The sequence below is a fragment of the Poromitra crassiceps genome, assembly GCF_964638095.1.
Source record: "Poromitra crassiceps genome assembly, chromosome: 22".
Lineage (NCBI taxonomy): Eukaryota > Metazoa > Chordata > Actinopteri > Beryciformes > Melamphaidae > Poromitra > Poromitra crassiceps.
In genome coordinates, this window is record NC_139647.1 from 13507455 (window position 1) to 13522649 (window position 15195).

The 15195-nt window shown below is 47.0% G+C and overlaps 1 protein-coding gene across 1 annotated transcript in view; it reads right to left on the bottom strand.

The window, feature by feature from the left end:
• cdh23 (cadherin-related 23) overlaps positions 1-15195 on the bottom strand; it is a gene marked incomplete at its 5' end in the record, with an annotated part of 241806 nt that overhangs the window by 169711 nt on the left and 56900 nt on the right. Inside the window, 3 exon segments of the mRNA XM_083658386.1 lie at positions 10404-10496; positions 11478-11525; positions 12215-12357. Of these exon segments, the coding sequence (XP_083514512.1) occupies positions 10404-10496; positions 11478-11525; positions 12215-12357 (284 nt within the window).

Here is a 15195-nt window from a genome sequence, read left to right on the forward strand (position 1 = left end):
AGTCTCACTAAGAGCAATGTTCTCTTTTTCAGGAGCGCCCTGTTCACAGATCAGCTCCACTGGAGCAGTTGGGGTTTAGGGGTCTTGCTCAAGGGCACCCCGGTGGTGGTAATGAGGGAGGGGCAAACACTGCCTTTTCACTTTCCCCACCCAGATTTATCCTGCCAGTCCCGGGGATTGAACCGACGACCTTCCGGTCACAAGCTCGCTTCTCTAACCGTTGGGCCACCACTGCCCCGGTTGACACCTGGGGTGGGGGGGGGTTGGTAGGGGTTAATTGTTGTGTTTTTGTTATGTTTATGTGTTTGTTATCAGGTCGAAGCAATAAAAAAGTTGATAACAAAAAAAAGAAACATGCCAACAAGAAGTGAGAAAAAACTCACAATGCAAGAACATGGTCTTGCTAAATGGGTCTATATATGCAACAGTATGTCTGTTCATATTCACAGTCCTCTCCTATTCTCTTCCACAACACATCATTTTTCTCCATACCCCTCCTACCTCCCGTCTCCACGGTGGAAGTGGCAGCCAAAACAGATTTGAGCAAATTGGAACGGCTATAAAGCTCTATTAAGGCAAATCTAGCCACGGTCGGAGGAACCGTGATGGAGGGAAAGAGAAGAACGGGGAGGGAGGCGAGAGGCGAGACGCACAAGTAGAGAGAGAGAGGAGAAAAGAGGGAGGGTTGGTGAGGTAGGAATTTGCATAATGCCAAATGGAATCGGTGCGAGGCTGATGCGCGCCGGCTATGACGGCTGAACACATTTCCCCACACAAATCAACCTCTTCCCTATTTAAGCACACACCACTGTTCCTGCTATCACCAACGTATCACACTTACAGATCCTTTCCAAAAAATGTGAATATCATGGAAATACCATGGATGACCGTGGGCTTCAGCAGATTGTCAAGCAAAGACGGTTCAAAAATCTGGCGCAGATTCAGAGGGAGTGGAGGACTGAGGCTGGAGTCAGTCATAACTGAGAAGTAACTGCTTCACACTATTCTAATTTCTTTAATAAGTGTAAATATAGTGTTAAATACTGTTTTGGGGGTTTTTCTGGAGCTGTAGGCCAAAATTATGAAAAATGAAACAAATAAAGGCTAGAAATATTTCACTTTGTGCGTAATGAATCTATAATCTATGAAAGTTTCACTTTTTTGAAAGGAATGATGGAAAAAAAAATAACTTTTCCATGATATTCAAATTGTTTTGGAAAGGATCTGTACTGTTACAGTAAATGCCATGAGAGCAAGATGTCTCACTCTCTCTTAGATACCAATACATGTTATATACACACTACAGCTGTCATCGTTAATTGCGATGCGATCATGTTGTGCATTCACACCGTGGGCCTGCCATGTTAGCAGAACCTTGACAGAAAATTCCCAATTCTGTGAGTGACTGTTAGACGGAGCACCACAGGCAGGGGGGGTGGTGGGGTTTGGGGATGTGGGGGGGGGGGTTTGGGGATGTGTGTGTGGGGGGGGGGGGGGGCGTGTGGGGACGGAGGGGCGGGATCTATGGACTTGAAAAGAAAGGGAGAGAGAGGGAACGACAGGTTGATTTATTCAAAGAATGAGGAGTGGCTGAATCAAACTTTAATGGCTTTTGGGAGTGCAAGCCGTTCTCTCCCTCCCCCTTCAATCTTCTCCCCTCACTCAATCTTTCCCTCCGCAGCCCCCCCCCTCCCTCCCTCCCCCTCCCCCTCCCTCCCTCCCCCTCCCTCCCTCCCCCTCTCTCCCCCCCTCACTCTCTCTCTCTCTTCAAAGTGCACTTTTGGATGGTCACTCACGAACGCGCGCCTGCCTTCCTTTTTGACGGACGGATCTCTCCACCCATCTCTGCGTGGCGGCACGCAAATCAAGGTGCTCTTCATGCTCGGCGGGACAGCGTAAACGACAGGAAGATAAACAGAGAGGAAGAGTGAGGAGATGATCTACCTTCACGACTGGCAGCGTACGTGATGCCGCCCGCCCGGGCACCGTTTGTTGTGCTAACCCCCTGGACTGGAAAGGATGAGAAGGTAAAAGTGCTCCAGGGGGCGCCTGGCTGACATCCTCTCTCTCTCTGACAACTCAGTTTAAACGGCCGTTTGGCCTGAAAGGCAAAGTGAGGGAGCGCAACTGATTCTCCATTCATGGACGTGAAGGATTGCACGCACGTATGCACGCACGCACGCACGCACACACACACACACACACACACACACACACACACACACACAACAAAACAAAACAAACACATAGACATTTAAATGCAGAAATGGAAATGAGGGGAGCAGCGGCTGGTAGCAGATCCTGGGCTTGTAGATAAACGAGTCATATTATGTACATTTGTTGTACAAAACAAAAAGTGTGAGTGAGATAGACTTAGTAGAGAGGGGAGATCATGTGCTAAGTTCTAATCAATGCTGACATACATACATGGGGACAGATGGAGAAAGACGTGTGTAAAGAAAAGCGCAGACAGTTTCATTTCGGCTGCGGGCGGCGCGCACCCTGCAGCAGCGAGAGTTTCCGCGTCTGGTCCTTCTTTTTTTGACGAGCCGTGAGCGATTGTGTGAAGCCAGGTAGGAAGTCAGTGCAAGTTGTGACGGGCGCGGAGCAAAACACAGCGCGTCTGGTGTGAACGGCCAGAGTTGAATCTACACATGGCGGTGTTTCCGGATCCAGTGTGTTTGTGGTGTAATACCACGTCCAAACCAACGACCAGGGTGGAGCGGCGTTACTTGACCCATGCTTACCTTTCTTTTGCCAATTCACACCAAGTCCATCAACACGGGTTATTCCCTAGTCATGACACGTCAGATAGGACCTGGGTGGGAATTACATGGAGGCCACGGAGGCCATGGTCGCCGTTGCCCCTCCCTCTGACCGTGATACCCTGAGATCCCTACGGGCACATTGGCAGCTGTGCCCGGCTGCTACCAGCCTGCAAGTTGCTTTAAAAGCATCAGTGGTTTCAGTTTAATATATGCAAACGATGTGTAATTGGCTCGTTATATCACACATTTCAGAAAAATCACCGCTTACAGCATGAACACAAAATATGTCTCAAAGAAGAACGTTTTAAAAAGAGCCCGAGGTGAGTAAAATATTGACTCTTTCCCATTTAACCTCCCCCCTCTATCCATTTTCTGTCTCTTTGTGCCTAAATCCCTCCGTGCCTCCCTATAGGGCTCAGGGTCTTAGTGTCAGCAGGATTCTCTTTGAGGCCTGCACCCGTCAAGCAGCCACCACTCAGCTCCCTCACCACTAGATTCAATTACACCAGAGGAGAGACCAGGAGAGATGATACTGAAATCATTATGGGATAAATCCAACGTCTAGGAGATGCTCTCTGTGTGTGTGTGTGTGTGTGTGTGTGTGTGTGTGTGTGTGTGTGTGTGTGCGCGTGTGTTGTATTTTCTCAAAAAGTGTGTGTGTGTGTGTGTGTGTGTGTGTGTGTGCGTGCGTGTGAGTGTGTTGTATTTTCTCAAAAAGTGTGTGTGTGTGTGTGTGTGCAGGCTTGTGTGCTGCATGTGTGTGCAGTATGGTGTTGTGGCTATTACATAGTTCAGTCACAATTATTGTGTGACCGTTTATTTCAATCCAAATGTTTTCCGATACAAATGAAACTTCTTTTTGAAGTTCCTGGAGAAGCCTGCAGCTGCAAATACATGACTGTAGTTATCCATATATACGTAATTCAGTACGTGCTGCTTTTAGAGTTGAAATATTTTTGTCTCTAACGCGGTACACGAATGACCTTTGAACGGCGTAACGTGCTGCGACACGGGCCAGGGGGCGCTGTAAAAGATCAGGGATTGGATTTGGGCTTTCAGAGGTGAGCAAAGGGAAAGAAGAAAGGAATGGAGCAGATGCATCTGTGTTGTAGCCCAGGCTACCTGACAGCGGGCAGAGGGCACAGCACATAGCAGGTGCCTCAGTGTGGCTGCCAGAGCCCACATCAAGCACTAAACTGCTCATTTACGGGCGTAATAGGAGCTCTCAAACACCCTCTCTGCCAAAATCATCTGAAATATGAGTGCATTTGTGTGTGCGTGTTTGTGCGTGTGCATGCATGTGGTGTGTGTGTGTGTGTGTGTGTGTGTGTGTGTGTGTGTGTGTGTGTGTGAAACGCTGTCAAATGTATTCATTCTATTTAACTGAAAGTTGTTGGGAGGCAGTAGTAGTGTACAGAGCAGTGGCCAACCCCTCCGGCTTCCTTCTGATCACGCGGAGTAAAATAGATGATAGAAAAGGGGGTGATTGACAGATCGCCTGTCCAGTGATCGCGCAGCTTGCCGATCACGGACCAATAGCAGGCGGAGCTGCGGCTCTGGGAAACTCCCATCTCACGTGAGGTGCGGAAGGACTCAACAACCCGTTCCCTCCCACTCTGCTGGCGAAAAATCAAGACGGCGACGGCCAAGGCCAACGTTTCAACTCCAAATGGGAGACCAATATCAAATGGGATAGCTCTGTCCATATGATTTAGGTCAGTGGTACAGAGGCAGGCTGGTGACTGGAAGGTTGCTGGTTTGATCCCCGCACACTACAAACTACCATCAAGAGCACCAAAGATGCTCAAATGGATCTGCTCAGTGGCCACAAGTCTGTGGTTGTATTGACTACTAATATTGTTTCAACTCATTTCATCATATGGCATATGCATATAACGCACTGAGCAAGGCACCACCTGCCAGTGCCTGCGGTCTAAAAACTGGAGCCCAGTTTGTTCCTAACAGTGTAGTGCCACAGGCTATAATGTCATATGGTTAGTGGGCCGTAGGAAAAAAAAGATCCCACTGATTATTCAAAAATGAAAGGAACAAAACATAACATGGCCAAAGGGCAGAATTTAACACGGGCAGGAAGCCGCTGGCAAAATATAATTGTGTTGAACATTGATTATTTAGAAATGTTATCAGCACAACATAACCCGCTTGGGTACCTGATGAAGATTCCTATATGCCTCCCTGGAGGAGGAATAACCTCTCTTGAAAAAGAATCATCAGAATGAACTGAATGCAGGAAGTTTTGCACGTCAGACAAGACAGAACTTTTTTGTTGGTTTTTCTCCCCTCGGAGAGGCAGAAATCACCTGCGGGTCCGGGCTCCTCAGCAGCACTTCATCAGTGCCGAGGTGAGAGAGAGACATTGAGATATGGCAGAAAGAAAATGGAGGCTCAGTGAGGAGGGATTTAGCCGCCTGCCTGACAGAATGGGGATACAGTCAACAGATAAGCACAAAGTTTGGCTATCTATCACCTGGAGTCTGCTTGTCTGTCTGCCTGTTTGAAAATATATTTAATCCATCTATACGTTGCAGGGCTGGTCTCAATCTGGCTATACAGTCGACTCTGCATCATCACTGCCTTATCCAAGGTAGGATACCACTGCGGTGCATATCAAGGTGGGGATGAATATGAGTATTGGCAAGAAAGAGGTGAAATTCGAATGAGAAAATGCTTTACTGGAGCAGCTGCACCCCCCCAAAAAGAAAAAGAAAAAAAAAAAAAACTGTATTGCAACAAACGTATAGCTGCTGCAGCCAGGAAAGGTCACAGGGAGTTCACTATGGGCAGTGGTTATAAATAAATACATGAGAGATAAATGCAAATTATTAGTGTATGATGAGGTAATGAGGGAGAGAGAATGTGTGTGTGTGTGTGTATGTATGTGTGAAACAGAGAGAGAGAGAGAGACTGAAGGAGAGAGAGTCATTTGGTTTCCATGTACTGCAGAGAAAGAGAAGCAGAAGAAGAAGACTCCGAGTAAGAAGAAGAGAAAAGCGTTGTTATGGTCAGAGATGGTGTATCAAACAGCGGGAAATGGCGCCCGGCTGAGCGCAGTCAGAGAAGTCATTAGCGATGGCATTTGATATTTGCAGAGGGTCACTGACGGGGAGACTGACTCCCAGTGGAGGACCGTGAGGGTCAGGCAGCCATGTGTGCGCGCGTGTGTGTTTTTATGTCATTGTGTGTGTGTGTGTGTGTGTGTGTGTGTGTGTGTGTGTGTGTGTGTGTGTGTGTGTGTGTGTGTGTGTCTTTTACCCACAGACAATCCTGCAGTTGCTCAAACACCTGCACCGTATGGCATAACTGCAATATAGCAGATCCAGGAGGTAGAGCGGGTCGTCCACTAATCACTTTGGATAAAAGAGGTCGGTGGTTCGATCCCCGCGCTCCTCCTGTCCGCATGTCGAAGTGCCCTTGGGCAAAACACTGCACCCCTAATTGCTCCCGATGGCTGTGGCAGCACCCTGCATGGTAGCTTGCTGCCTTCGGTGTGTGAAATTGAATGGGCGAAAGAAAGCGCGCGTTGGATAAAACCGCTATATAAATGCAGACCATTTACCATTTGCCATCCACACTTAGCATAACAGCCTTTTTTTTCTAAGGTCACAATCTGCATTTTGTTTAGACGTCTGCCTGTGGACACAACAAAGATACTGCCCAGGTAGAAGCTAGTAACAACAGAGGGCTTGCTGTATAGAGGACTACCTGCCATGCTCAGGACATGTGAAAAACACCTCTCCATATATTGAAGTCCACCTCCATCGTCCCATCCAATAATGGATCTGGATTGTGTCCCATCTGCTGTTTTAGCGAGACATTATTTTGGGTGCTAGCTCGTCGTAGCTCTTTATATCTGGCTGCCTGTGTGTGTGTGTGTGTGTGTGTGTGTGTGTGTGTGTGTGTGTGGATGCTGTAAATCTGTGCCCAGCTCATTAGCACTGACAGAGGGAATGCTAGCAGCCCACCTGCTCGCCTTCACCCTCTTTATGATCCCACAAATTAAAACCACATTTACACACACTCTCCCCACTGCACACCTCACCTTACCACTCACACCCAGACACACACTCTCCCCACTACACACCTCACTCTGCTACTCACACCCAGACACACACTCTCCCCACTACACACCTCACTCTGCTACTCACACCCAGACACACACTCTCCCCACTACACACCTCACTCTGCTACTCACACCCAGACACACACTCTCCCTGCTACACACCTCACCCTGCCACTCACACCCAGACACACACTCTCCCTGCTACACACCTCACCCTGCCACTCACACCCAGACACACACTCTCCCCACTACACACCTCACTCTGCTACTCACACCCAGACACACACTCTCCCCACTACACACCTCACCCTGCTACTCACACCCAGACACACACTCTCCCTGCTGCACACCTCACCTCACTCACACCCAAACATTCTCTTTTGTTCTCAGTCTGGACTCCAGGAAGTGCACAGACCAATTATGGAGCTGCCTCATAGTTGACTATACGTAACCAACCAATCAGGGATGCAAAACACTATGGCGGGTCCTGAAGCAAAGAGCAGTATAATCCTGAACATTTCTCTAATGAGTTTCTTAGACGTTTTCGTTGTTTTTCCAACTTGTTTTGGATTGGATTGGATTTGGCGACGCTGATTGACTATAGGAGTTGTCTGTCAAGGCAATTACTCCCGCCCACTGAAATCGCTGGGGGCGGGCTGGAGACCAGACTGATCGGCAAAATGAAACAGAATGTGAGATCATGTGATCAGTCTGGTTTACCAGGCTACCAATGTCCCTCCTCGCTCAACTATTCTTCTGTTTCAGCGAACCTTAGGTAGTTTGCATCGTTTTCTTTCGACTTGCGGTCGATGTGTTTCGTGTTCTGTGTCAGGGCGCCAGTGTTAAATCTCATCTTTCTTCACTGCTTGTTCACTTACTACTCTGTCTCTGTCACCCGTCACATCAATCACCCTCTCCTATCTCTCTCTGCCTGCTCTCTTGACAGTGTTTTCCACTGTCTTTTTGACGCTAGCAAAGTTCAGCAGAAGTGTCAATGGAGCTGTGACCCCTGATTGGCCAGTTATTGCGGCATGTCCAGTGAGTGACAGCTTGATGGAGTGATGTCGCAGCATGTTGGCTCTGCCCGCCAGAGGTCAACTGGGGTCGCGGAGGCGGTACAGGAAGTTGTACCGTAGAAGGAGGAGGAGCGACGGAGGAAGCTGAAGAGGAAATGAGAAGGAACTAATCACTCCTGCCTAAAACTCCTATTGTTCTAGACTTCCGCCATTTCCATCCTATAATAAGAATGTGAAGTGTCTGTCTGAGCAGAATTGTGTTTGGCCACAGAATGACATTTTAGGTGCGATCGGGCTGAATCTAACAGAGCCGGATTTCTTAATTAGGTCATTAGGGCTGATTAATTGCCATAATTACCTAACGATTGCCGTAATTACCTAATGATGTGATGTCACTCGAGCAATGATGACATCATCTGGTGATATCATCACTGATGACATCACTCACTGATGACATCACTCACTGATGACTAAGTAATTGATTCAGCGAGTTGATGCAAACTAACAAAATGTGAGCGAGTGAAGGTCAAACACATCTCCGTTTAATGGCTTTCTGGAAGAGGAATTGTTTGGGAAGTGTCTGTACGTGTCGTGGACGTTAAGTGAGTCCCACACAACTTAGCAGCGGTTGCATTGGCCTGAGAGAACCTCCTCTGGTGGGCGGGTCTAAACAGCCTAGTCTAAACAGGTGGGCGGGTCTAAACAGCCTAGTCTAAACAGGTGGGCGGGTCTAAACCAGCCTAGTCTAAACACTCCTTCTTCCTCCCATTTATTTGCCTGTCTTCATGGATTGGGGCAGAGAAGAAGCCGGTGGCTTTGAAGATTTGGTGAAGACTGAGAGAAGGGTATGCTCAATACAAACACAACAAGATGTGTTGTGTGTGTGTGCGTGTGTGTGTGCGTGTGTGTGCGTGTGTGCGTGTGTGTGTGTGTTTGTGTGCATGTGTGTGCGTGTGTGTGTGTGTGTGCGTGTGTGTGTGTGTGTGTGTGTGTGTGTGTGTGCGTGTGCGTGTGTGCGCGCGTGCTGAGATAGATTTCAGGGCCTGTTTGAAGTCCTCCACTGCACTCTGGCAATTACTTCATATGAAGGATTAGATGGGGGAGAGGGCAGAGAGGAGAGAGGAAGATGAAGTCTGAGAAGCAGCTTCACAGAGAGGACGGAGAAGTGAGCGAAGTGGAGAGGAGCAACGAGAATGAGGTCTGCCTCTGCACTGCGGGGAGTGTTTTCTTCCCTGTGTCGCAAAGCGAGCAGCACACTCTCTAAACATGAGCTAGAAGAGAATTCAAAAACGGCAGTTATTTTGAAAACCTCGCTGCCGTTGCAACGTTAAACACAAATCAAACAACTTTGGCTAAGGTCAGGCAAGTAAAATAACTCGGTTAGTTTTAGGCAACAAAGCAACTTGGTTAGGTTTTGGCAGCTAAAGCAACTTGGTTGTATAGCCTGGCTCCAGACCTTCGAAGCCACGCTCCCACTCCACAGTTGTGAATTTGGCTCTTCTTGGTCTGGAATCGCCATGTGCAAACGCCTTTTCTCCGGTTGAAAATCCATTGAGGGGCGCTGATTGGCTAACGCTAGTCTTGCCTGCGGGAGATCGCTGCCTGCTGGAGCTTTATCTGTCTGGGCGGGGAGTAACGTTACGGCGGCCGCGCTAAGTGAAGCCCTGCTGCTCGGCCACCTGCCCAAGGAAATATCCCGGTGCAGCCTGGCCTAGCGGAGCTGTTGATAGCTAGTGGGATGTTGATAAATCTTGCTTTTAGCTTGCTTCTTATGTCCAAGTCATGTTTTTCATCAATGGTAAAATTCATTTTGACATTCTGTTGCTCGTTATGGTTTGCGGTTAAAATCGAAAGTAGAAGTGGCTCGGTCGGCGCTCTCTCGCTTGTAAGATGGGGACGCTACATGTCCGTCAATCCCATCCCTACTCCCTTGGGCGCCCACAACGTATTTCAACCCGAGACCGTCATGAACGCGAATATCAACACGTCATCCACATTAGACTCTACATGACGTGAATAACGTTAATATTCATGTATCTAGAAACATGATGTACTGAACGTATTTTCGTTCAGAAATGTTCATATTTTACATTTCCGTGTATTTTATTCTGGTGCCTTGGCTGGCAGATCAAACAGGTAGGGGGGGAAATGCAGTCATTTGCAGGGCAGCTGAGACAGAGAGTGCTATGATCACCACCTAATGCACTTTTACCATTACAATATCATCATGAAGATGAATTCCAAACATGATGTCTTACCTTCTTCTCAAATTCCAGTAATGGCAGGCCTTTGTTTACGCAGGGCATGAGTGAAATTCTGTCTACAGACCTCGACTGTAAAGGTTGTTTCTGCTTGTATTTTTATTTGAATATGAAGTATAAAGTACACTGTAATTGTACTGTTGGGCTGCTTAATAGCCTAAGTTGACAGTCTAAAAGCACAATATGGTCCAAGCCTCCTGTTGCCTTGGATGCAGTCAGGTGTCAGCCTTACCTCTGGGATGTGATGCAGTCAGGTGTTACTTTGTGTCAGCCTTACCTCTGGGATGTGGACGGTGTACGGCTGGCCGTGGAAGATGGGAGCGTTATCGTTCACGTCTCCGATCTGGATGTTCACCGTGTCTTTGACCACCTGAGGGAGGAGGCACCTCGGTAAGACCAGAGCCCCACCTCCACACGTCTACACAGCTAGTCAACGTGACGGAGGACTGGTAAAAAAAACCATCTACTGTAGTCACTGGGGATCTGTATTAGCCATAGCGAGTCCAGATTAGTTAGTTAGTTAGTTAGTTTTTATTTGACACATTTTAAAACAGACATGAATGGCTGAACACCATTTCAGTCCCCATATAGGATTCAAAAATTGTCGAGGATTCACACACGAGAAAGCCCGAAGGCTTATTTCCATTGTGGTCCTCAATCAGAAATAGGACAATTAAAACAACCAGTCAACACCACTCGACAATCAGTCAAATGAAAAACAAGTCAAAAAACACATGTGCAAAAAATAATGTCTCTAATAACTACTCATTCTTCAACAAACATTTCTTGAGATTAAATTTGAAACTCCTCTCAACCGAAGTAAGCTTGAGAGGGACAGGCAGCTTGTTCCAAAGACCCGTTAGCAGTATTTCAAAATGCATTTTTGCCGGAACAGGATTTAAATCTCTTGGGGATAAAATTGGTTTGACTGCCTCTTTCTTGTATTATGGGAGTGCTTGTTTGTAACTGGATTAAAATGGTTCGCTAAGTAGGGAGGTGGGGATTTGTGTATAATCTTGTGGCTAATACTCATCTTAATTTGCACCACCCTTTTATCAACAGGGAGAAAATTGAGTCTTTTAAAATGAATGAACCATTCAATGCGAAAGAAAAGAGGATATGGTAGGTTCCCCTTGGGGGAGTGTAGTTTGGATGTCAGTGTGTTTCGACAGCTAAAGTGTGTGAGCGAATCAGCTGTCAGAATGATTCCATGTGAGAGAGAGACGTGGGGGGGGGGGGGGGGGGGGGATGGGGGGCTCTGGATGTTCTATGTAATCAGGCTGTATCCAGTCGTCAGTGTGGTGATGGGAGATGTCACAACTGTAAACACCACTGCAGATCTGTCTCTTACCTCTTGCTGGTCACTCACGGAGAACTCCACCTGCATCTCCGAAATGGTCTGGCGGAGACAAGAGACAGCCATCAGCACAAAAACCTCGCATGGACATATAGGGCACAGGAACATGCAGAAAAGCAGAGCCTAGAAACTGCACTGTGAGCTTGAAACTAGAGCTGCAAAGATTAATCAATTAATCGATTAGTCGATCGACAGAAAATTAATCGACAACTATTTTGATAATCGTTTTGAGAACAATTTGAAGAGAAAAGGTCTAAATTCTCTCATTCCCAGCTTCTTAAATGTGAATATTTTCTGGTCTCTTTACTCCTGTATGACAGTAAACTGATATTATCTTTTTGTTGTGGACAAAACAAGACATTTGAGGGCGTCATCTTGGGCTTTGGGAAACACTGATCGTCATTTGCCACCATTTTCTGACATTGTACAGACCAAACAACTCATCGATTAATCGAGAAAATAATCGACAGATTAATTGATTATGAAAATAATCGTTAGTGGCAGCCCTACTAGAAACTGCACTTTTCACTGCTCTTTCATCAGTCCATAATTTCCCTTCCATTTCCTAGTCTCAAAATTGTCCTGTATGCCTTTTTGTTGTATATATACTGTGTAGTACATTTGCTTTGGAAATTATGAGTGTGTGTGCGTGTGTGTGTGTGTGCGTGCGTGCCTGTGAGTCAATGCGTGTGTGTGTGTTTTCGGAAAAAAAAGTGCGTGGCGCTCCTTACCTCGCGGTCGAGCGGCTGTCGAAGCCAGACCACGCCGGTTTCTGTATTCACAGAGAAATACTTTGAGGCCTCTTCTCCCGCCACCCCGTATATAAGAGGCTCCCTCTCGGGGTCGGACGCCCTCAGCTGGGCCACCGATGAACCTGCCAGACAGGGAGGGGTTCAAAGGTCAGAGGTCACCAAGGGGTCAAAGGACAGGGGAATAAGTGCTTTCCTGATTGGTTGTGTGACCTCGTCGTAGTTGCCATTATAAAGAGAGAAAGAGAGTGTGAGGTGTAGGCGTGTCTGTAATTTTTTTTTTTATCGCCAGCAGTATGAAGGAATCATTGCACATAAACTCAAATGCAATAAATCCCAGAGCTTTCACAGTCGCACTACCGGGCCACTTCAAGGTATGTGTCACTCTCTCATATAAAAGCATTTCATTGTGTTTCTTACCTTGAGGTGTTTGTATTGGTTAGAAAAATTATTGCTATCCATCTGAATGTCACTGAACAATTGTTTCCCCTAATGGTTGGTAGCCTACTGTAGCTGCCAGTAGTTATTTAACCACCATGAAAAAAAAATCTGGTTTAAGAATGGTGAAAATGTGGGCCTGTACTGTACATCATGGTAGAGAAAAGACTTGCTCATCTATTTACATCTATTGTGCTCATATTGTCGTTCAAGTTTTATTTTATTATTAGGCAACAATCAATGCATTAACCTGACTGCCAGATGGGGGCGCTAGTGTTTTCACAAACCGCACAATACCGAAAAGATAATGATAGCACTGTCAAATACAACCACCTCAGGGTAAAAAAAAAGCTGAATGAAAAACAACAGTTTATGAGTGTATCTTCTACGGCAGGGGTGTCCATTTTGTTTTGAATGGGGGCCAGATTAGATAAATGTGAAAATACCAGGGGGCCAGCTGCTTCTCGCATCATATGGGTTATTTAAAAAAAATCACATGCAATGCAATTGTACTCTAAGTATTTTGTTTACCATCTGAAAACATTAGTTCCACCTGCGTAGTTCCTAGTTGGTGCTTGTCTACAAACTGTATGATAGTAGTCATCGTCGTTAGCTAAAAAATGCAAAGGGAACCTGCTTGATTAACCAGTACTGTGTGGAGGGCCACATATAGTGTATTTTGACAGACAAGCCAAGGGCCGCTTAAAATCGGTCCGCGGGCCGCAATTAGCCCCCGGGCCGGACTTTGGACGTGCCTGTTCTAAGCCCCCGTTCACACAGGACGCCGAAGCAACGATCGACCTAAGCTCTACCTACGCTGAACCCACAAGTTTCATTTAGGCGTCCTTGTTAACAGGCGAAGCCGTTCACACCACCTGCGCGCGTGTCACGCCTTGCTCAAGTGATCGTTCAGGATTCACGCCTATTCCAAGCGTGACGCGCCAAGCCAGGCATGAAGTCGATGGGAGTTGTGGGCGGGTTCAAGGCGCCGAGTAGGCGCTGAGAGGAAAAGAGAAGGCTTCTTGTGTGAACGGCTCAGCGTGAGCCTGCCTCAACGCTTTAGAAGACTTGTTCCATAATAGTGTAAAAAGAACAAAGCTGACATAGTAAGCTGTGTTTTCATGTTAAGGATACAAACAACACACACACATTTACACAACAAGCACATACACAACACAACAAGCACATACACAACACAACACAACACACTCATACAGTAGCAGGTTAGAGTAGCAGAGTGATTTTAATTGGTGCTGCAGCGCTTCACAGACATGGAGCCCGCGTGGAAGAGGGCGGGGCTGAGGCGAGCAGCGCCATCAAGGACGGGCGGCACCGAGACGCAGCGACCCGCGGGTTCAAGGCTCATTACCGTACGTGGTCAGGCTCTGTCCTGTGAGAGGCTTCAGGGGAGGGCTCGCTGCGATAAGTCACAAACAGTGGCTGCACACACACAGATGTATGAAGGCGTAGCCAATGGGGTTAATGCTGTGTTCACCTCCCATACAGTACACACTGTTGACATAAACATGTACACAAGCACAACACATAGTGCCGAAACTCACAAACACATGTATGTCCTTGAGTTGAGATAATGAGTGTGAGCATTCCATTCACCTGCTGATGTCAACATAACTTTAATTCTCACTCTAATAGACCCTTTTCACGGGGGGTATTTTGTGTCAAAAAGGCAGGATAATATACACAGGTGCAAGCAAAACACTAATGAGGGTTTCTAACTTCCAATGGACGATGGAAACCCTCATAAGTGTTTTGCTTGCACCTGTGTTTACCCTACCTTTTAGACACAAAATGGCCCCCGTGAAAATGGTCTATAGTCTTTTAATTCATTCATTCATTCATTCTCACCCTGTAATCCCTCATGTAAAAAACAAGCGTTTTCCCACTAAGGCCCAGAAAACGTACCCAATTGACCAGGGTAAGAGTAAATATATAGAGCCCACACACACGTGTGCATGCGCGCACGCACAGACACAGATGCGCACGCGTATGGGGGGCGCGCACGTCAGTGGCACAAACCACCCCCCATACACGCGCACACACACACACACGCGCGCACGCACGAACGCACGCACGCACACACACACACACACACACACACACACACACACACACACACACACACACACACACACACACACACACACACACACACTCCCTGCAGGTACTTCATCAGACAATAGAGGTGGAGCCAGAGTAAATCAGGCCTGCCACTCGTGGCCCAAACTGCTTAACACAACAACCAATTAGGCTCCACAATCACACAGCCTTCTCACTTTATTAATACACCCCATTTTCCCATGAAAGGGTGGCAAAAAGGACTAATTAATATCACGATTTATGAACCCTTCTCATTGCGTCTAATGAGATTTATGCAAATTTGCCTGCTTTCAATATGAGTAATAATTTGGTTGAAGACGGTGCAAATTAAGCATTTTACCACATAGTCATCAATAACGGAATGTGTTGTTTTTTTATCCTCTCCCTGCCAGCCTTCTCGACTAAGG